General features: G+C 47.9%; 1 protein-coding gene across 1 annotated transcript in view; it reads left to right on the top strand.

Moving 5' to 3' along the window:
* LOC104405115 (voltage-dependent T-type calcium channel subunit alpha-1H-like) overlaps positions 1-22,156 on the top strand; it is a gene marked incomplete at both ends in the record, with an annotated part of 147,842 nt that overhangs the window by 104,469 nt on the left and 21,217 nt on the right. The window contains 4 exon segments of the mRNA XM_010013720.1: positions 6,684-6,795; positions 9,745-9,878; positions 14,419-14,516; positions 19,434-19,593. Coding sequence (XP_010012022.1) covers positions 6,684-6,795; positions 9,745-9,878; positions 14,419-14,516; positions 19,434-19,593 — 504 coding nt within the window.

The raw sequence follows: 22,156 nt of genomic DNA on the forward strand, positions 1-22,156 counted from the left end.
ATATATATGTATTTGTGAAGTTCAGCTGCCTCATTTTGTTTTACAATTCATAAGCAAATGAACCCGAATGATCCAGTGCAGTTTGGGCCCTAAAAATAGCTTTAATCAATCAACTTAAAAAGAAGAATGTTCCTTAAAATGATGCCAGCACCAGCCAGCGCTGCCTCTTGGGAATTTCATTCTGACTCATTTTCCTTCCAGTTCTGTTCTTTCTTTTTCTTTCTTTTTGTATTTTCCCCCTCCCCGTTCCTATTTACCAAATATCACTGAGTTTGGACTGTTTTCGGTACTTAGCATCCAGGATGAGAGGGATATTGCAGACGTTCAAAGCTATTTTTGTCACTGGTGGCATGGAGAGATGGGAAATGTTATTACTGTAATGTGCCAGTATCTGGGCAGCACGCCTAAATACTGGCAAAACAGGCACCAGGTACTTGGAATTCCATATTTCTACACTGGAGCAGCTTCCCACCTGTACCCAAACCTTTCAGGATGTCCCATCAAAGGACATGGACACGCAGATGCAGAGGCAGTGCCATGGGACTCAATGGGATGAGGCAGCAGCCCTGCCCACCCCATACCCTGCTCTCCCTCATCCCCACCTCCTTGTCCTGCAAGTGCTTTGATGCTCCACAGCTTTGCAGGAGCCCTGTTGCCATCTCATGCAGTGGCTGCTTTGTGGTCTGACCAAGCACATGGGCACCCTCATGGTGTACTGGGCCACTCGGACAGAGGACCAAGGCCCTTTCCCACCTCCTCAATCTCTTGTTGCACTCTTGCTGCTGCTCTGGGAGAGCTGCTGGGTTGGGTGGTTCACAAGCAGGTCCTCAGGTGTCCAACCAGCCTCATTTCTAAAGGCAAAAGAAGGCTGTGATTTCACAAAGGAGGAATTGCACACGCCATCCTGCTGCTCTGCCATGAGCACAACATACCCAGCTCACCAAAAGCACTCTGAAAATCCGAATCTCTCAGATGTGTGTGTATATGTGTGTGTGTGTGTGTGTGTGTGTGTGTGTATATTTAGTGCATTAGTCACATCTTAGACTATAAAAACTGAAACTTCAGTTGGCTGCTGCTTCTGTAAACATATGTTCTCCTTGTAACTATAACTTGGGTTTTATTGCTTTGTGTTATTCCTCAGCATCGTGTGCAGTACGTACAGATATAACAGTATTAATCAGAATTCTGCCAAATCCAAGCATTTAAAATAATGGGTTAAGTCTCCAAAATCCCCTGACTGGCTTAAAAATAATAAGATTATGTGAAAATAGCAAGTGCCATGGTCTTGCCTTGCTGCTTTTCAGTTGCTGCGGGTACAGGCTTTTGGCTTCTGCCTGTCTCCAACGTGGCCACTCAGAAATGAGGGTTGGGGTTGGGGAGGGAACTTTAAAATGAAGCTGAGACTGTTCCAGCTGAAGGACCTGGGAATTGGAAGCAGCATGTTCCTCATCATGAGGCATGGGATGAAAGCAAGAGTTTTGTGACACAGTGGTAATATGGTCCTAGCGTTATTTGCTGTGTTTATTGCAGAAATACTTCTAGAATTAGAATGATGGATGGTCAAGATTATCAACTTGAAAACGAGGAGACTTAGTGAAGGAGACCACTTGTGTTATGGTGCATCTGAGCCTGACCTATACCCGCGCCACCGGAGTTGTCTGTGCATTATTTTGAGCAGGGGAATGATGGATGCAAAGCGATGGAGACATAAACCAGGGTTGCAGGCATGGCAATCTACTCTGTACCTATGGGATGCTAAAAGAGATACCAAAATCTACCTTTCTAACAAGACAAGCAGTTTATTTTTTCTTTCAGTTTTGTATTTAAGAAACAAATGTATGTGCATCACTGCAGTTAATTTTCCTTTTCTCTTTGGGCCAAGAATCAGAGGTTTATGGTGGGAAGGAACTGACGGGATGCTGGGTTTGGATTTGGTGTTTTTCAGTTCAGTAGCCACTCATTTCTTCTGCCTGCAACCATCCATGTCATGGTGTACAAAACATCTCCAGAGAAGATGGAGCTGTCAGGCCTGGCTGGGGCTGGTCTTAGAGATTAATTAGTTCTGTGCCTAAACCAGCTGAACTAAGATGCAAAGTACAGCGGGAGCAGGGTGAGGACACAGCTTATTTCTGCTTTTGCTTAGGTTTGTTGCCATAAACTCAATTAAGTCTCTTCTGAAGTTAAATGTGAGGGTTTGGATGCTGGCGTGTTCTCCCTCTTGGGAGAACGCATCCTTGGGGACCCATGGGCAGGTCTGTGGACCACCGGCTGGAGATGTGCTGGTGACACCGGGGTCTGCCCTGTTCTTCTGCTCCTCGGTTTGGGGCCTGAGGTCAGCAATGCAAAAAGGCACAAGTGCACTGCTTTAAAAAGGGAGAGAGGAAAAGAATAAGTTAAATCAGAGGCCAGGTGCAAACTTGTCTTCAGAAACCCACTACATTAGGAAGAATTGTTGATGCTGTGAAGTGTTGTACCACTGCAGGTGGCCTCGCGCCACTCTGCATCCTAGGATGCAAAGCGACTCTGATGTCCTGATCTGTTCTGGATCCACCAGACAGCACTTTTAAAGACCTTGTGTGGGGTTTTCTGTTTGTTAGCTGGTTTTCTGTGGTTTTGAGCTTAATTAATCAGTAATGTCCTTAGGAAATGAGAGTCTTGCTGTGTTACTGCCTTGGTGACAGAAGAGCTGTGCCAAACCCCGCTGTCAGTGGCAGAGGGCAGGGGCTGAGGATGGAGGTAGGAGGTGCCGGGAGCTCTTTATCTGGGCAGGACACATGCACAGCTCCTACACAGCTTCATTTTGGGTTGCCTACTCCTCAAACACATCCTCTGACACTAATAGCAGTGTTTAGGTGATGTGGACCGATGAGTGGCCACCCAACATCAAGTCTCTGCACTGGGCTCCTGCCATTTGATTTTCTGCTGGAAACACTCGAGCTTTTCTTAAGCTGCTTCAACACACCCTTGAATCCCCATATCTCCTTTAAAATCAAGCCAAGGCCTTCCCTTCTGAACTGGCATGGCAGAGGTCAGTGGGAAAAGTAGGTCTTGCCCATGCTGAACCATCTTTTAGCACCTAGAGCTCTCCATCCTGAAGCTCATCACCTTTCCCTGGAGGTGATTTCAGCAAACCCTATGAAATGCTGTTGGAGAGCATCAGAAGAGCATCAGCATCAGCCAGTGCACTAAAAGCAAGTGGGACAACAACATTTTGGGGCAGAGCCTGGTTTCTGTGTTGCCACTTCTAAACCCAGGGCTAGAATTTAGTGTAAGGGACTGTGTTGGTCCCTCAGTGTGGTGCTGTGCATACAGAGCATCTCTTGGGCACTCAGGACTCTGCTGTCACCCAAGCTCCTGCTCAAAGGGAATTTGGGCTCATCCCAGATACACTTGAGATGTGACCCTGGAATGTGTGGCAGAGGAAGAGGTATTAAGCAAACCTCTATCTCTGCCTCCAGCGGGTAGCCTGGATCTCCCCTTTGCATCTTCTTCTTTTCAAATCCAGTTGGGAACTTGGCTGCTTTTAAACCGGGTGATGCTTCGGTGGCCTCGAGAGCAGCCGTTTCCATGGTAACTCAAAAGTACCTGGTTTTGCACAGTCATGGTTTTAGCGGGTCACAGATACAGATCCTGAGCAGGAGCCCCTGTGGCTGAGTTTGGTGTCACCATCCTGCACCTTCCTTGACCTCCCGGGTGCAAGAAAGCCAGGCAGGGTGTGCACGAGGCTGCAGGGTCACCCACGAGGCTGTTCTGTGCTGTGGGGCTTCTGTCTCCAGCCACATCTTTGCTGTTTGTGCTGGCACGACCCGGTGTTGGACTGCTCTCAGACTTCCTTACCGTAGAATCACAGACTGGTTTGTGTTGGAAGGGACCTTAAAGCTCATCCAGTTCCAACCCACTGCCATGGGCAGGGTCACCTTCTGCTAGACCAGGTTGCTCAAAGCTACATCCAACCTGGCTTTCTTCTCTCTTTTTGACTTCTGTGTGTTTTTCCATCATTATCAGAATGGGGATTTTCTTTCTTGATGGGCACTTTGAACTGGCCCAGTGAGAAGGATGCTGTGAAAAGGTGCCCCCTCTAATCTCAGCCTGCAAATCAGCATCACCCCCCGCTGCCCAGGGCGTTTGCTTTAGGGCATCTCCATGTGGCTGCTGAAGACTACATAGCTTGGGGGGCAGCTCTGGAAAAGCAACAGGAGAGTGGTTAAATCACAGCTTTTGGAGCTCCTCCAGAGCCAGGAGGAGGGAATGGAGGAATGAATTGAAATTCCCTTGAATATCAGTGCACTGGAGGGAGGGAGGATTAGTCCAGTTAGGGCAGAGCACTCGGGGTAATCCCGCTTTTCAATTAGGGATTTCACTGTCATTAATCTGATGTGAAAATAAATAGGGCAGAAGCTTAATGCCTTTGAGGGGGCTGCAGGCACATGGGAAGGCTGGAGGGGCTGAGCAGGGACAGGACCTTTCAGCCCAGACCTTTCCAGATGCGTCTCCTTGGGAAGGGTTCGGGGGTGAGGGAGGACAGGAGCATCCCTGGGAAATGCCTCATCATTTTGTGGTGGGGAAAAGCCTAAATTGTACATTTCTCCATTGCTGGAGCAGCAGGGGATGGAGCCAGCACGAGCCCAGGATCAGTGTCCCAGGTCAGGCTGGAGGAGCAAGGCTGGAGCAGCCAGCTGTGAGGCAGCACTCTCCTCTCCTCTGGGGGAAGCAGGAGACCTAATTCATCAGCATAATTATGTAGTTTTAAAGTTCAAAATCCACATGCTTTGATTTTTTTACTTAAAAAAACATCTGCAAGTATAATAAGTGAAATGAATGTGACTACAGGCACCCTGGGAATAGTGCGGGAGCACTGTTTACAGGGACTTCCACATGGATCCCAGCAAGAAATGCAAACGGCCACGGAGCTGGGATTTGTTTGGGTCTGGTGTGGGCTGTTTTCTCTCTGGAGCAGGATTACCACTCTGCTGCTAATCAGGCACAAGGGAAGGTGGTCCAAACAGCTCCTCAAGATGTCAAGAATCAGAAGGAGTCATTGAAGGAAGGGAGAAATCAAAATAAATCAATGTTGGTGTTTCAGTGATGCCCAAGTTCCAAAAGCTTCACCTGCTCCAGCTTCTCCTCCGTCACTAATGGGGTGACCTGGGGTTTTATCTGTGTATTTGATTTCATGCATTTCCATTTGAGACAAGTGGGTTTCCAAGTCTGACCTGTTCGGTCCCCAGCGTGGGTTCCAACATGTTCCCAGCTCTGAGTGTTCAAAGTAAAACCCTATCTAAAACTAGAGGGTTGGGTTCAGGTTTTAGAGAAACTGCAGGACCTGACCCCACTGATTTCTCCTTTTCCTTTTAATCTGGCTAAATGAGAATGTGTGTAGAAGCACCAAGAGTCTGCAGCTCTGCTCTTGCCTAATCTTATGCTGTGATAAATCTTCTGCTGAACTGATAAAATGCCAGATAAAACACTTGTAAAGGCAGGAGGGATAAATATGGTTGGGGTTTTTTTGCTGGGGTTTCCAAAGCAGGAGAGTTGTTGTTATCAGAAATAAGACAATGTCTATGTGCTTTTTCCTCCATGATGTCCTGCTCACATACCCTTGTATGTTTGAAAGCAAAAAGGTTTACTCACCCACAGATGTTTCCAATTCTTTTCCTAAGAACAATGCTCTCATTCATGCTTCATTTGCAAAACTCCTGTTTAGTTCCCCCACATCTTGATTGTTTTTAATAGTCAGACCAGCAGCAGTAATCATAAGCTCTGGGCCTGTTTCACACTGGTGCAAATCACTACTTATTACTGTGAAACTATTAATGTTTGTGCAGTAGAGCACTGGTGGGTCCTGTTAGAGAATGTAGTCTTGTTTTGGTGACTGGAGACATCCAACTTTGAGCCCTTTCTTTCCCTTTCAAAGCTTGTGCTGTGCACCCTGGGTCCTGGTTTACATCCTGTATCCCAACATTGGCCCTACCCACTTGTGCCACCAGCTTGGCTTTGCTTTGCCTTCATCCACAGTTGTGGATGAAGAGCTCAAAATGGACTCTTTAGCTCCTTGAGACTTAGAAAACAGGTAGGAATGAGACAACCTGCATTCAGCACCTATTCCCATGACTCGAGATGGAAACAAGGAGAGCAACCTCGCTGTTTGGAGCAAGGTACTGGGCACAGGCTGGTTTCTGCTGGTGATGGTGCCTGAATTACTCAGTCTTTCCTTGCTTTGTAGTGAAAGAGTTCATGATAGAGGATGTGTGGGGGTGATTTGCTGCTATAACTCTTGGAGATCTGGAGATGAAGGTTCTGTGGGAGCAGGACTGTGCAGGCATGCCCAGCGCTGTGCTCTCAGCTGCCCTGGGCATGCATGAAGAGTGGAAGAGAATGGAGTGAGGAGGGCTTCAGGTGGAAAGCGTAGCCATGCACCTTGGTGTGCTTCTCTGGCTTTGCTGCTGTGGAGGAAATGAAAGGCATCCTTTGTCCCTCCATCTCAACAGGAGTTTCCTTTCTAAGGCCCTCTCCTCAGTTGTGAAAACCTCCAAACCTTAGCAAATCTGGGATGTTTGTTGGTGTTTCTTCTTCGCTTGTGCGAGGAGTGGAGGCTTTTTGATGTGTAAATAGCACAAGTGCCTCAGCTTCCCCCCTCCCGATGGCCACTGAAGTGTGTGCTCTCCTTAACTCTCTCCTCTCACCTGGTTTGAGCACATCAGCATGCTGGTCATCCTCCTGAACTGCGTCACCCTGGGCATGTTCCAGCCCTGCGAGGACGTGGAGTGCCAGTCGGAGCGGTGCACCATCCTGGAGGTAAGGATTCCACGCTGCCCTGCCTGCCTGGGACGTGTGGGGGGCAGGGAGGTGGCCACCCTGGAGCCCCATCTTGTCCCTTCTTCCCAAAGCCCTTCCCATAGGAATGGTTTTTCCAATAAGCCACACTTTGGCGTGCAAAGCTTGTCCTCCAAGGAGACCTGCTGCCATGGCCCAAGGTGAGACCCAAAGGCTGATTTGGACTTACCCCAGCAAGATCCTTTCTCTATGCATTTAATAAGGGTTGGGATGCTCAAAACTGGGCATCCAGCTCCAATTGGAGATGTTGGATGCTTTTTACTTGCAGGATGGCCAATGCCACAGGGAACCTCTTGCTCACAGTCAGTTCCACCCCAACCAGCTTGGTGCTGGCATGTTTTTGATTGCTGCAGTCTGGCCTGTGCAAATACAGCACTGGAGACTTCGCCGTCTCATTCCCTTCTTCATGAACAAAACTGCATGGGATGAGCCCACGCCTGCTCTCCTCCAAAGCAGAGCCCACCAAGTAGCAGCATTGCCAGGATAACTACGTAACCAACCTTTGGGAAGTACCTACCCATACAAAACTCACAGAGCCTTGTTGGCCACCCCAAGCTCAGTGGGGCATCACGCTTATCACTTCATCCCTTGCTGCATCCTGGCAATCCCCTCGCTGCCATATGCCTGCAGGATTCATTTTGGAAGCACATCCCAGCAGCATCTGGTACGTGGGCTGCACCTTGGCACTGGGCTTCCTGCAGCAACCCTGTTCTGGGGCTTGGAACCAACTTCCCTTGTTCCTAATGCATTACGTCAACCTAAGCAGGGACTACCAGCATGTGGTAGTGTAGATCTGCTGCTTGACTTCCCTTTGAGTGTTTCAGGAAGGCCAGTAGGATCCTTCCAACTCTGCTGCCTCTTTCAAAGATTGGTCCAGAAGTGCCTGCAAAATGCCAGGAATAGCAGAGTTTATCATCAGAGCCTCTTTTAGCCTTTAAAGAGGATCTGCTAAATGCAGAGCCAAGTAAACCAGGTGAATTGAGGAGCCATTAGAGGTTTCTCATGGGATGAGATCAATTTTGGAGGCATCCAGCATTGGGATCATCTCAGAGGGTCAGGGTTGGTGTGAAGCAGCACCCAGAAGTAGCTGGTCCATCTCCTTCACCAGAAAATGTCACAGTGCTGGTACCTGTGGGCTAAACTGTCTCCAGAGAGCCCATCACAGAGTGTCTTATCGCTCCTGGAGGTGACACACCAAGTGCCTGCTGTTTTCCTGCAGGTATTCACCCACATGAGGCTTTGTTGGAGGATGCCCATCCCTGCCAAAATGTCCAGGCAGACAAAGGGAATCCTGCCTGGATGAGGAGGTGATGTTATTGAATGACGATTTGCTTCCTTTTCCCCCTGATTTGATCAGGTTGCAATCACATAGCTTCCATGGGCCGTTCTCCCCAGAACAGACACACATGGAATCCGTGAGGAGCCCAGGCACTGAATTTGGTTTCTAATACTGGCTGAATGAGTCCAATGCATTGAGTCCATTTGCAAAACCCCGTGTTCTCCTGATGGGTTTGCAGGCAGAAACAGGCTGCAAGTAAAGCCATCATTATCCCTCAGCCTCCCACAGCTTCCAGGCAGGAATGGAAGCCAGAACATGAGGTAGAAAAGCCTGAACTTCTTTATGGAGGCTTTTGGATGCCAGGTATTAAATGAACTGAAATAACAGAGCAAAACTTCTGTGTTAGTGTATCAAGGGCAAGGTTGGTTGATAAAGCCAACAGCCAGAGGAGGTGGTGCTCGCACACAGCCACACAGAGCTGCATGGATGCACAGTGGGAACTTGGCTGCCATGTGGATGTTCTGTTGATTTTACCAGTAATCCACCCAGGCCTCATTGTGGAAGTGCCAGCCACAATACCAAACAGTATGGTCCTTGTGGACATGGTTTGGACAGCAGCAGTCACGGCTGTAGAGCGAGAAGTTCCTGTGCTTTATCAAGTCTGTCATTGGAAACAGCAAAGCCTCTTGCACATGATTTAAAAGCAATCTGTATCTCCTGATGTTCAAGTTTACAGGCAACATGTAGAAGAGTCTTTACAACAAAGTCCACTTCATGGCATCTTCAAGTACCGTCCACATTTTGTGCAGGAACCTTCTGGAATCTCCAGAAGGCTGGAGAAATCCCAGCTGTCCAAGTCCCCACTACCCTACAGAAGCCATTCTTGAAGTCATGTTCTATGGGGCAGCAATGGATTAATTGAATTTTATTTTCTCTCCTTGCTTTCATAGTAATCTAAACCCCTAAATTTTGACCTTCATCAAGAGGCTCCAGCACTGGGTACCCAGGTTTGCCAGCAGGATGCCCTGAGCCTTTGCACCATGGGCAACCACTCCAGCCATTCCCCATGTGCAGCAGAACTGCCCTTACAGTTACTGCTACAACCTCTCTTGGTGCGCACATTCACAGCCAGCAGTGTTTGGGTCTGCGGGTAGGAACCTGGTCCCTGAAGGCATCAGAGGTGAAGCACTCTGAGTCCCCCTGTGTTAGATGGGCCAAATTCTCTCTAGGAGCTACTGAGCCACCCAGTCTGGAAACACAGCTCCCACTGCAGGTTGCTGAGACCTAGGACCCAACCACAATGTATAGGCTTTAAATGCCAGGAAAAATATCCAGCCTGTACAACAGTGATGTCTTTCTGTCTTTGTCAGTACATTAACAGAAGCTGTTAATGCTTCCCAAGCAGTGGAAGGACCCCAGAGCTATGCCCAGGGGTTGCCATCACCTATCAGGTATTGCAGGTTTTATATCTGAGTTGGGGAGGTGTCATTTTGGTACCAGTGCTTTGCCTTGCAACGTCTGCTGGGTACACAGAGTGCCTCTGCAGTGGGAGCACCCGTGTCTCTGCTTCCCCTTTCCCTGCTAAGATTGCACAGCAGAACTGACTGTAATAATCTTTTACTGCTCTCCAGGCATTTGACGACTTCATTTTCGCTTTCTTTGCGGTGGAGATGGTCATCAAGATGGTGGCTCTGGGGATCTTCGGGCAGAAGTGTTACCTTGGAGATACATGGAATCGTCTGGACTTCTTCATCGTGATGGCGGGGTCAGTAACAAAACCTCATATATTTCTTCTTTGTCTTGAAAGCAAGAAAACCCCAGAGAGCCAAATCTGTGGGTTGTCCTGGCTGCTTTTCCTAATGTCTTGTGAAAGCTGCCGGGCTCAAGCCAAGGCAAAGCCTCATAAGTCTCATTTGGTTTCACCTCTGGCAACCACACTGGATTATGGGGTGGGGTATGAATGTCAGGACAAAAGCCATGGGGTATTCAGTAGCAATCCTTTTGCCAGTGTTGTCTCTGTCAAATCAAGAGCATGCTGATCTAGTCTGTTTGATGCCCACAGTGTCCCAGTGCTAGTGGTTAAGCCTGCTGCCTGCAGGATGAGCAGAAAAGCACACAGCAGCTCAGCCCAGCTCCTCCTAGGTAACACCATGAGAGTGAGGCAGAGAGGCAGAAATCGGCCAAACAAGGAGAATGTAGCCAAAAAACCTGGTTCAGAAGGTTGAGATCCTGATGGAAGAAGCTGGCCAGAACTTGACCCAAATGACAAGTGCATGCAGATGCCTCCTGGAAACGTCTCTTGGTTTAACACCATCCCCTACAGCTGCTTATTTGTGCAGGATGTGTTAACAGATACGAGGAAGAGCTGCGTGCTTTTGACACCAGTTCCCTCGCACCCAAGGGAGAAACTGAATGGACTAAAAGCTTGGCAAGTCTAAAACTTTATTCTATAAATAAATGTGTTTTAGGAACCCCAGACTCTCTTACCTGCTTAGCATACCCTAGGAAGGGCTAGACTGCTTTAATTATAGAGCTCTGCCTTATTTCTCTCTCCCTGGCTTTATAATGACCAGCCTGGGGTTAATTAGAACATTCCTGTAATATGCTGGGGCATTTTTACCCTTACATTAGTGATGTACAGTCTTCATTGCACTAATGGAGTTTTGTTTTGCTCCGTGTTATTTGTCCACAATACAATTAGGAATGGCCTTACTACTTTGAATAAAACATGAGCTCTCCTGAGCAGAGCTTCCTTTGAACCCAAGTGTGGTGTAACCAGGAAAGAACAGCAGGAACAACAGAAACAGCAGTTAATTATTTCTTCTTTCCAAAGCTTTGCTGCAGTGTTTAAGCCAGAAATAGTAGGAGAAGAGGAAGGCTGTGGTTACAGCTTGGGATCAGATGTCTGCCATCCATAACCAGTGTGCAGACAGTGTTTCTCCATGCTGAACCTGCAGGATGAGCTCTCCTGATGGGCAAGAAGAAGTTCCCCACATCATCAAACAGGAGAATAAAATAGCACATGGAGGCAGAAAGGCTGAGCCCTCTGCTCATTCCTCAGCAGCAGGTTTGGCACCAGGATCTTTGTTCATGTCGCACTTGGGACAAGAGGGAAGGTGGCTGGATGTCCATCTTGTAGTTTTCCAAGGAAAACTGTGGCTGGCATAGTCTGAGAATGAAAACAGCAGAAGCACCAGAAGACCCAGATGGGAAGCCCTGCTGCCAGTCTGGCATTGCTCAGGCTGAAGATGAGAAGAGGAACGGCCCTTTTCTGGATGATCCTGGACCATCTCCAGATGATTTTGGTGTATTAGAGCCATACCATTATTTCCCATCTCTCAGAAGAGAGTTTGGTCTGGGAGCTGGGCTGGCTGGTAACACCCATAGAGGGCAAGAAGCAGCTGTGCAACAGGCTGTGGTTCTTCACCTCTCCCACCACCTCTGATCCAGCATCTGCTCCTAAAACTGGAGGTGGTTTTAGGCAGGGAGCACGCTACTAGAATAACAAGAGCTGCTTTTGCCAGCAAGTGGATGGATGTGATGAAGTTACTATGAAGTTTGCTCTGATAAGAAGGGAAACAAGTGATAGGCAGTGCTGCCTGCTTGGTTTGTCCTGTCTGGTCTCCTCAAATAAGCTGGTTTGGCTTACCAGCATGTATAGCAAGGAGAGCAGAGGGTAAGCAGGGAAACTACAAAACAAACATATCTTTTGCCTCTAGCAACAGCTTGTGTCTGAAGTTTGTTCCAGCACTGAAAGCCCTTTCATGTTTTGCTCGCCTCAGAAATGTACTCTGGACAATTTCAGACCAAATGGAGCTTACAACCTTTAGGTCTGTCCAGCAGCCAAGTTGAAAGCATTTCCCAAGCATCAAAAATGGTGTCCTCAAGAGCTGAAACCAAAGAGGTTTCCTGTGCACCCAGTCCCTGGAGACGTTGCAGCCTCATGTGATATGCTTTGGACACCTTTAACTTGACAGCTAAAGGACTGGAAACTGTTCATGGCAGAAGACATTGCAAAGGCTTGTGCCTCCTTTGTGTTCAGTACCTAGAGGTTGTAGGGAATCGCCTATCGAGTGTTAGTCCACCCAGACCTCCTGTCCCTCCATACCCAAAATTTCCAGCTCCAGCAGGTTTCTGTTGGGCATTTCAAGGGAATTCTTGGTTTACAAGTGTGATATAAGAACATTTTCATGAAGGTTTCAGACTGCTCATAGAAGGTCCAAGGTGGAATCTATCAAGTGCTTCAGGTTGGCTTTGGTGGGCAGTGTATATCTTCCCGAGACTTACTTTCACATCCTAAATGGAATATCATGAAAATCCAAAGTATGAGGGTCAGATAGTTGGTTTGTTGGTTTCCTAGGTCAAATCCTGCATTTTTCTTCTTTTATCAGCCCCATTGAAACTCCAAAGGCCAAGTAAAAGTGAGGCCCCAGGATATCACCCTTTAACATGCCAATGGTTTCATGTGCTCCCTGGAGTACAAAACCAGCTCCCACTGGAGCATTTCGTACTCCTTTTACATCATATTAGTAGTTCAAAACTTGTATCAGTTACACTAAAATCCACTTACTCAGCCACCCAATGCACTGTGAGTGTGCTGTGCTGGGACCACACTAGTGAGCACATTCAAGCTTCACACTATTCACATCAGGGGCTTTAAACAATGCTCTGTGTATCCGTGCAAGGTCTGTTCAGAGCAGACACCTGGTGCTGGCTCCAGGCCCCTTGGTGCAGGTGTGAATGGGCATTTCCGATGGCTTTCCCGCTGTGTGGTCCTTCCTGCAGCTCCGGGCTGCTTCCCACTGCTCTGCTCTGGCTGCTTAATGAACACACGTTAGATTTAAAACCTGGGTTTGTGCCGTGCTGAGTTTTAAAGCTATTCATCGTGTTCAGCTCAGTTCCTGTGTGTGAGCTTGAAGGTGGTTTTGATTTATAAAGACTCACTAACTTCTTCAGGAATAACAAATATCTTTGGAAGGCTATTGCCAAAACCAGCTCAAAATCAGCAGGCAAATTAAAGCTGACAGGCCAAAGTCACCTCAGTGCAATGCCAGTGATACCAAACCAGCTTCAGGACAAAGACAAAAGTTAAGCAAACATCAGATATTTCCAACTAAACTTCACAGAGCAGGGCAAGGCATCAAATACAAAGTACAAGGCTCCAGCAGAGCAGGGGCACATGAGCAATGATGCACCTGAGCAAGGTTGGTCCCAAACCAAATCTCCCTTTCCTGTTGCCTGAAACCCATCCAGCTGTTGCTTCAGTCCATTTGGTGGTTGCTTGTTAATAGTACGTAATGATTTTGGTCCATCCTGGCTGCAGGATGCTTCAAATCTCTCCACTGAAGCTTCTGAAGAGCCTGGTTGAAGAATTCATCTTGTATTTGCCTTCCTCTTTCCATATCTGTTTGTGTATTAACAAAACCCGACAAAACAAAAGCTCTTTCTCCATGGGATCCAACAGCTTGCTCACAGGGTTGCTTTTGATGCCCTTATGTTATTTGAACAGGCGTGGTGAGAGATTTGTGACATATTTACAAGTGCTTCCCTCTAGTCAAACTCATAAATTGTAATTACAGCCATGCTAACTAGGCATAACCCCATTAAAAACCCAACACTACACACATTTGCCACTCAGTGCTATAAAAGAGCAAGAAAACTGACTTGACTTAACATCCTTCCCAGCCTGGAAGAGAAATGTTTATGTGAAATGGAGACGGAGCATGGAAAAGAAAATGTTCCGTATTCTTAATAATAAAATGGAAACCAAATTGCTTTAACATCATTTGTTGGCTTGGTTATTCACATTTTTTGTCATAGAGGGAGAGATAAGCTGGCATGAAAGTACACTGGGGTGCTAGTGGGGGGTATAATAGCAGAAACATCTAATTGACTTTGAGCTGCATAGAGTTGTGCAGTGGGAAGGCTGCAGATGTACCACTGGCTGGAGCACTATAAGCTAATGGGAAGGGAGAGCAGCACGGCTGCAGAAGCTGAGCAGGTAGCTGGGGGCTCCCATCTGCCCTGATTTCTGTTGCCCTCACTTTGCAACTCCTTGTGCTTTCTGGTGTGTTACCTGTGCCTGCGGCCCATTGGGAGCACATCCACACCGTCGCTGCTCATGGGGGTGTTTTCTCTTAGGGGTTGAAAGAGTCCTTATATCCCCCATTGAGAGCATGATGCACATTATGGGCTGCAAATACAGACTGGGTGGTTTTAAAGCCTGGGCATGCAGGCAGCCCCAGAACCCTCATGCCCAGGGACCGAGCATCTCACATCTGACACCTTTTCTCTTTCCCCTGCAGCATGATGGAGTATTCTCTGGACGGACACAACGTGAGCTTGTCTGCGATCCGCACCGTCCGGGTTCTTCGGCCGCTACGAGCCATTAACAGGGTCCCAAGTAAGTAATGCCTTTGTCTGCAGCTCGGGCTCTGCCTGGAAAGCCACCCCAGCCAGCAATCTGTGTGCTAAGCCTTGCAGTAGTATTCTGTTCTCTTGCTGCTGAGAGCAAGTTCATTGATTTTAGTGGCAAGTTGAAGATCATTTATGATGATTATCAGGGTTAGTAAAGGGCAAGGGAGTAGATTTTATACCTGGATGACCACATTTTCATGGCTGTTTTCCAGCATTTTGTGAACTCTGAGGCAAATAACTCTGCTCGTAGTGCAAAGAAAATAACAAAGGTCCTATAAAGAAAGGGGAAGGGTCAGTTCAAAGAAGGATCTTCTTGCCCTGGATGGCTTCATTTTCCCCTCTTGGCTCTTTAAGGTCTTTCCCTTTCTTTGTGTTCAGGATTAGAAGCACAACAGCCTCCATTGCTGCTAAAATACCACAGAGGGTTTGTTGTCCTGTAGAACAAAATTGGGTTCATCCATGAGAGTAAGTTCAGGTGACCCCTAAATCCATTTTCAAGTGGCTTCAGCTGCTTGGCTTCTAAATCCAGTTTGAAAGACCAACCAACAAGGTTGAAATCGTTTCCGGCTGGAATCAGCTGTCAGCCAAAAAATCCTTTGCAAGGTACTAATTTCATAGCACTTTTGCCATTTTTTAACCAAAATCCACTCGATTTGAACTGCAGCAGCATTGTATGGGAATCATAGAGGTTCCTTGCAAACAAAGGTACACATTTATTGGTCTTTTCAAAAGCACATTTGAATGCCATAGCACTGATTTGTCCTCGCTAAGCATCCTGCCTGGATAAACTGCCTGTCATGTCTGCACATCTAGGGACAGCAAAACCAGCTCCCCCAGAAGGGTTTTGGTTCCAGTGCCTCAGATGAACATGCAGTGGAATAGATGGAATTTTACACACAGGACTCTTTGAAGTTTCTTTCTGAGTTATATTCTTCAGGATTTTTCTTTAAAAGAAAACATTAATAATCTATAGAGTTCTCAGTGACATTAGAAGTTTAAAACAAGACCAAAAGAAACGAGAGGCTAAAAGGGACCATGAAACCCTCCAGAGCTTTGTTTTTCCTAGTGAGGTTTGGTTACCAGGGTTTCGGAGCAGCCCGAAAGCACAACAAAGTTTTCTGCTGGGATTTTGAGCACAGTGGCTCTGTGTCCTCACTGGGATGGAAGGAGCAGAGGGATGCTGGCACATGCTTGGCTCAGAGCCCTGCTGAGGTTTCAGACTGGGGCGAGGATCAGGCTCTCTCTGAAGCTATTTAAATCCATGAAGCTCTTTATAGCTCTCCCTTGAAATAGTGGGAATGTCAAGCTGAGATTCAGCTGGGCTGAGAGCAGAAGCTGGGGGAGTTGTGGATTTACATGCCTATTAAACCAAGGCCCAGGGATCCCAACACCTCCATGTCTGGGTGAAATCTTGATCTGGGTCCAGCTTGTGTTCTTCTTCCTTAGGAGTCTGATACTCAAGTTTTCAAGTAAGCTTTTTAGGCCGTCCTCTGCTGTACTTGACACTTCACTTCTTACGTTTCTTTCAAAGGATAGGCAATAGAAAATACTCAATTTTTTGTTAATGGTATGTGAGATTAAAGCCAATGAACCCAAGCCATGTTTGGAGTTGAGTTGCCTGGCTTAAGGAGCAGCCAGGCTGGTCTTATACCCCTACCAGCATCTTGAACAAGAGCCAAGGCAGGATTAGTATTCTTAGAAACACCTCAGTTCCTAGAGGGCAGATAATCACAGACTTCACTTGTTTATGAGACACTAACTCCATCCACTTTTAACACCAATACTTTTACTGTTTCAGACTGAGATAATCCAGGGTCTGCAGAGAATGGATAGTGACAGCCCTCTGTTGAGTTGTATTTTGCTGTTTCCAGTAATAACAGAGTTACATTTCTAGTCTTTCATCCATCAGGATGCTATAGCTTAGCCAGGGATTTCCTTGGACATCCACCCCATCCCAGCATGGCAGCAGGTCCCGCTCAGCCCCATCCATGCTATCCCCAGCAGCAGAACAGTGATGCTCTCCCAGCCACCACACCACTGGCAGGAGCAGGGGTTTTGGCTCAGTGGCAGTCACAAAAAGCCATGGAGCAGATAGGAATGATGGCTGGGTCAGAAGAGAGGAGCCCGTTGTTCAGTCCCAGCACAGGGGAAGCAGGGACCCATGAGGAATAGCCTCACGATTTCTCCCTGTGATGTCTGGGCACTTTCCTGGGTTCCAGCCAGCACTATTAGCTCTTTGCTTCCAGGCACAATAAATTCACCAGCAAGATTATTTCATTTTTACTTTGTTTGTTAAGAAAAGAAAGGAGAACCCTGGCCAATGAAAACATCATCTCTATTAGAAATTATTCCTTGAAAATGACTGGAAAATGTAATTCCTGTGATTTATATGTTTGGCAGAGGCTGTAGTTATGGAGGTTTTTTAATAATGGTCACTGGGTTTTTTCAAATCCATTTCACTGCTTTATTTTGATTTTTCTACTATGTGCTTTAAACCAGACATCACATGGAATGGGAGCGAAGAGAAATCCTGGTCCTTGTTTCAGCCCAACCAATGCTCGTGCTCTTTTCCCATGGCACACTGCTGGGAGCCCAGAGCACCCTCAGTGGGTAGAGAACAGATGGATTCAATCTCGAGGATGGTGCCACTAAACAACCCAAAATACCGAAAGCAGCTGAGCAGAAAACAGTTGTTTGGCACAAGGAGATAAATTTTAACCGTTTTGGGGGAAAAAAAGAGTGAGGATATTAGTGTGAGGGGGAAAAAAAAGAAGAAATGCCCAGCATTGTCTTTCCAGTGGGAATTAAGTGTGTCTTTTCTGCTTTTCCGAAGATAGATTTGCCAAAGAAAGCCTTGCAAATTGCTGTGGGGCGTTGCTGTGGGATGTGCTCCTGGGGGGGCTCACGATGACAGCACATGTTGGGAACAAGTGTTACAAACCCAAACTCCTATTTGCCTCCAGATCTGGGATTCCTCTTGCACTTGGAGCAGTGGCCGGTGCTGTCCCCATGGCTGGCACCGGCATTGCGGTTACAGAGGGTGGCAGAGATGCCAGCATCCTGTGCTTGACAACATACACTCATTGCCAGCACCATGTCCCTTCCCTGCAGGGTGGCTTTAGCACGGGGTGGCACGGGGACAGGGTTTGGAGGGCAGCCGGCGGCGCTGGCACAGGGCTGGGCGCCGGGATCGTGGCTCCTCCGGAGAGGCATCCACTGCTGGCGCACGCGCCGGAGCCAAGATGCATCTGGGCATAGAGACCTTGACAGGCTCTTGCCCTGGGATGCAGAGGTTATTACTCACACCTCATTATTTATTAGCACAGACTTCTTGGCCAGGGTGGTTCACTCGTGCCACTCTGACAAGGTAATGTCAGCTCCGGCCCTGCTTGGCTGGGCTGCATTTCCGCTGGCACAGCAACACGAGGAAAGGGGTAATGCGGTGTGACGGGGCTCCAGATCCTGCCAGCGTTGCTGCTGCAGCCTGGGAGGTGCCAGCTTGGATTGGCACTTCTCTCCTGGAGACCCTGCTCCTTCCAGCACCCAGCCCTGGGGTTCACAGGTGCCAGGCTGCAGCCCAGCATCATCATTGATTTAGCAGAAGAGGCATGAGGCATGACTGGGGAGCTGGCTGAGGGAAGAAGCCAATGTGGATATGGGTGAGGGAAGAGAGATTGCATCAGTGTAAATGCCACTCTCCATTCAGACGGGTGACTGATATCGAGCAGCATCCTGCCAGGGGAAATGGAGGGAGAAAAGGCTCCACACAGGCAGGAAAAGGTGTTTACAGAGCAGAAATTTAGTGGGATAAAATGCCTCCAAAGGCGGTAGTGTCACCCTATCCAGCAGCCGCATTGATTTCCACTGTGCCATAAACATGAGCCCTGCTCTCTGGGGAGCACCGTCTCCCGAGGCTTGATTTCTGGCTTTTGTCTTTCCTATGATTTAACATTTGTCTTTGTCTCTTCCTCTTTTCATTAGTCTTCCTCTCATCAATTATCAGCTGTTGAAATGATGGCTGGTCAGTGCCTCAGAGATTTATTTAACCTCTATTGAACTGCTGAGCTGCAAGTCATTATTCCCTCTTTATTCCTGCTTTATCCTTGGGTTGGAAGGTGCCCTCATGTGTGAGCCAGGGCAGCCCCGGGTGCCAGCCCAGTCCCAGCCTCCTTGTCCATTCTGCCCTGGACTCATTCCTCAAGCTTTTTATTTAGGGTGGAAAAGCATGCCCAGAAATCAGCATTACCCTGGCAGAGCCTGTGCTCTGCCTGCAGGTTCATGGGGAGGTGTGGGACCAGCTGGGAAGCTTGCACAGGAGGAGGGGAAAGGAGCAGAGCTGAGGGTTTTCCTTAGAGGAAGAAATATTTGCATCCTGTTTTCCCCCCTTGAACAGCCAAAATTTCCCCTGCCTCCCCTGCTTGGCAGTCCCATGGCCAGCACAGAGGGGAGTCCTCCATAGAAGAGGAGCTGTCCATGGAGGAGGCGCAGAGTAGCTGCAGTGGTCATCCTACACAAGGCTCTGTATTGTTTAGGGGAACAATGTGTGGTTCATGAGAGATGTTCAGTATGTTTATAAATCTGTATTTTGATGATTTCTCAGAAGGGTGGTGGTTTGTGGGGGTGTTCCTCCAGGAAAGGCTGTTCTTCAGCTTTGCACAGGTTTGTGTGGATCCCTGTTATTGAGAACATCTGAAAATCCCACCCTTAAATCCACCCTTTGGAGATACCCTGTTCCCATTTGCTGCTAAGCCTTTTGCACTCTTTACCTTCCTTAAGGTTTAAGGGAAAAAACAAACATCCCAGTTCCTCTGCCCAAGACACACTACCAAGCTGGGAATGGTGTGGCATTCACATTCTCCCCATCAAAGGACTTCTCTAACCTGTTTTCTCCTTCTCCACACAGGTATGCGAATACTCGTCACCCTGCTGTTAGATACTCTGCCTATGTTAGGCAACGTCCTCCTCTTGTGCTTCTTTGTCTTCTTCATCTTTGGGATTGTCGGTGTGCAGCTCTGGGCAGGGCTGCTGAGGAACAGATGCTTCCTAGACAGGAATTTTGCAATGTAAGTACAGCAAAAATATCTCCACCTTTCCCTGTTTTCTCTCTCTCCCCATCCGGTGGGATTGCAGGAGCATCCCGCAATGGCAGATCTTAACTGGGCTGTCATCTTGATTCACAAGGTTCATAGAATCATAGGATGGTTTGGCTTGGAAGGGACCTTAAAGCTCATCCAGTTCCAACACCCTGCCACAGGCAGGGACACCTTCCACTAGAGCAGGTTGCTCCAAGCCCGTGTGTCCAACCTGGCCTTGGACACTGCCAGGGAGGCTGCTGGATACAGAACTCCAAGTGTGGAGTTTTTGGTGGGTTTTGTCTGTAAAAACCCACACTTGTCAGCAAGGTAGTGAGGGTTGGAAGTGCCTTTGCCATGTTTTCCCTCTGTACCTGAAGAAAAAGGATGTCTGTGGTTTGGATTATCTCTGCCTGAGGAAGCTGAGGTCCCTGACTTGGGGATTTGAAGGATTTAGAACAAACAAAAGCATTACAACTTTCCTAAAATGGCCAGTTCCCAAAACTGTAGAGGTCTGAGAGGTCACCCAGCACACCACAGCACCTGGCAGGTACAGACAGTACCATGGAGATGCTGCTGAAACACACACATAAATCTTTGGAGGTGTGTTAAGAAGCTTGATGTGAAAGACATTAAGGACATCTGTGCATCACTCTCAGTCTGGGACAGGCATTAGGGATGGGCAGCACATTTAATCACCTGCTCTTTTTGATGCAAACTTTAGCTAGGTAGTTGCATGGACCAGCATCCCTTAGCACCTTAGCCAGGTGCTAAAGGTGCTAATAGGTGTTAGTTGTCCTGATGAGCCTCATCTGAGACCCATACCCTACCCATAGCCCAGGAGCTCTATTTAAGCTCAGCCAGTGGCTCTCAGCCCTGGTTTAGAGCTGGGCTGTTGATGGATCTGTCTCCTGCTCTGTGTTCCTTGGATGAGTCCTGCATCTGGTTCATCACTTGCTGTGTCTGGGGCTTTGGGTGGACCCTGCTGTCAGTCCTGGGCTCTGCCTGCTCTGTTCAGGCTCTGTCCATGAAGGAGTTGCTGGTACTGGGATGTCTTTTGGCTCCTGGCTCATTCCCTCCTGTGGGGCAGGCTCACTCTTGCTGCTGCTCAGTAGTCCCTCAGTGTGATACTGAGCTTGGGCTCTTTTGCACTTACCCCTTCATACAATGTAAGGGCACACCTTAAAACCCATCAGCACAACAAAAAGATCAAAGCCAAGTGCAACCTGCAAGCTTCCACGGAAAAGGGAGCTTTGTGTGGGAAAACCCTTCCAAAGGGCTCCTGTCGGAGACTGCTGAAGATGTCAGTGGCTCAGAGGTGAGGAAATGCCTGAGATCAGCTAATCAGGGCAACTCTAGCTCTGTAAGAGAAGATAGAGCCTGTAATTATATCTGTTTGTAATCATCTGCTGTCTGCAACTTGTATTGTGTCTGGAAGACAAGCAGAGATTATCCCTCAGTTCCTACCCCAGGTCCTGTTCCTGCTTCTTGCTGATTACTCCTGATGGCTTTCAGCTCTCTGAGCCTTTCTCTGTGCTGCAGCCCATCTCTGATGGCACTTACTCATCCCATCAGAGGTGCTGAAGGGCAGAAAATCGATGAGTCTGCCATGTGTGTATGCTTCTGCTCCTGCATCTTGATGCTCCACCCTTGCAAGCTATCTCCTGCATGCACAGCAGGTATTTGCTGGTCACCAAGACCCTCGTCACTCAAAGTAACTCCTGAGCTGTCATTTAAAAGCCTAAGAATAGTGTTAAAGCTGTGCTCATGTGGTCCTGTTGCATGGGGCAGGCAGTGCTTTGAGCAGGAGTGCAAAGCTGTAATTAGCTTCAGTGAGTCCCTCTCATCTCTTTGACCAGGCTTCTGAAATGCTCTGTGATTCCTGCAAAGTGGAGCTTTTAAAATTAACCACGGGGGAAGCACTTGCTAAGTACAGATATTAAACAGGCCCTTATGTAATGGCCATTAGCAGCATCAAAGGCATCACAGGATTTTATTATCAGGGTCTTGGTCCCAGTCACAGAAGGCAAAGTCAGGCTCCTTGTGCTGAGCCCCAGGAGCTGTGCTTGAAAAGGTAGGAGGTTTGTAAGAGATGGTTTCCTTCACATCTCACTGCAGCTCTGTGCTGGTTCCTGGGTCCCCTCCAGCTGCAGGCAGTGGTCAGTTTGGTTGGCTATAGGCTATGGATTGCCCATGCCCAAGTCCTGATGCCACGTGCTCAGAGATACTGTGAGCAAAGTTACAACATTCCAGAGGAATTGGGAGAAATGAGCTCCTGGGATGGTCATGGGGCAGCTTTCTTGCAGGACAGGGCTACTTCAGCTCTGCTGGTGCCAGTACCAGCATAACAAATGTGGGTTGTTCTGGTACCACCACTGACTGAAACTACTGTCTTGGGCTGTGGTTTGGTGGGTTAGCTTTAGACCTGAGAAATCTGGCTGCAATGAACCAGTCCCTCCACTTCCAACTAGAAGCTATCCCATGTTGACTGGAGCTTGATGTGGAAGTTTTGGGAATCAAGATGGAATTATTCCCATATTTTTTTGGCATTCCT

The sequence above is a fragment of the Nestor notabilis genome, unplaced genomic scaffold, assembly GCF_000696875.1.
Source record: "Nestor notabilis isolate BGI_N333 unplaced genomic scaffold, ASM69687v1 scaffold6614, whole genome shotgun sequence".
NCBI classification, from domain to species: Eukaryota; Metazoa; Chordata; class Aves; order Psittaciformes; family Psittacidae; genus Nestor; species Nestor notabilis.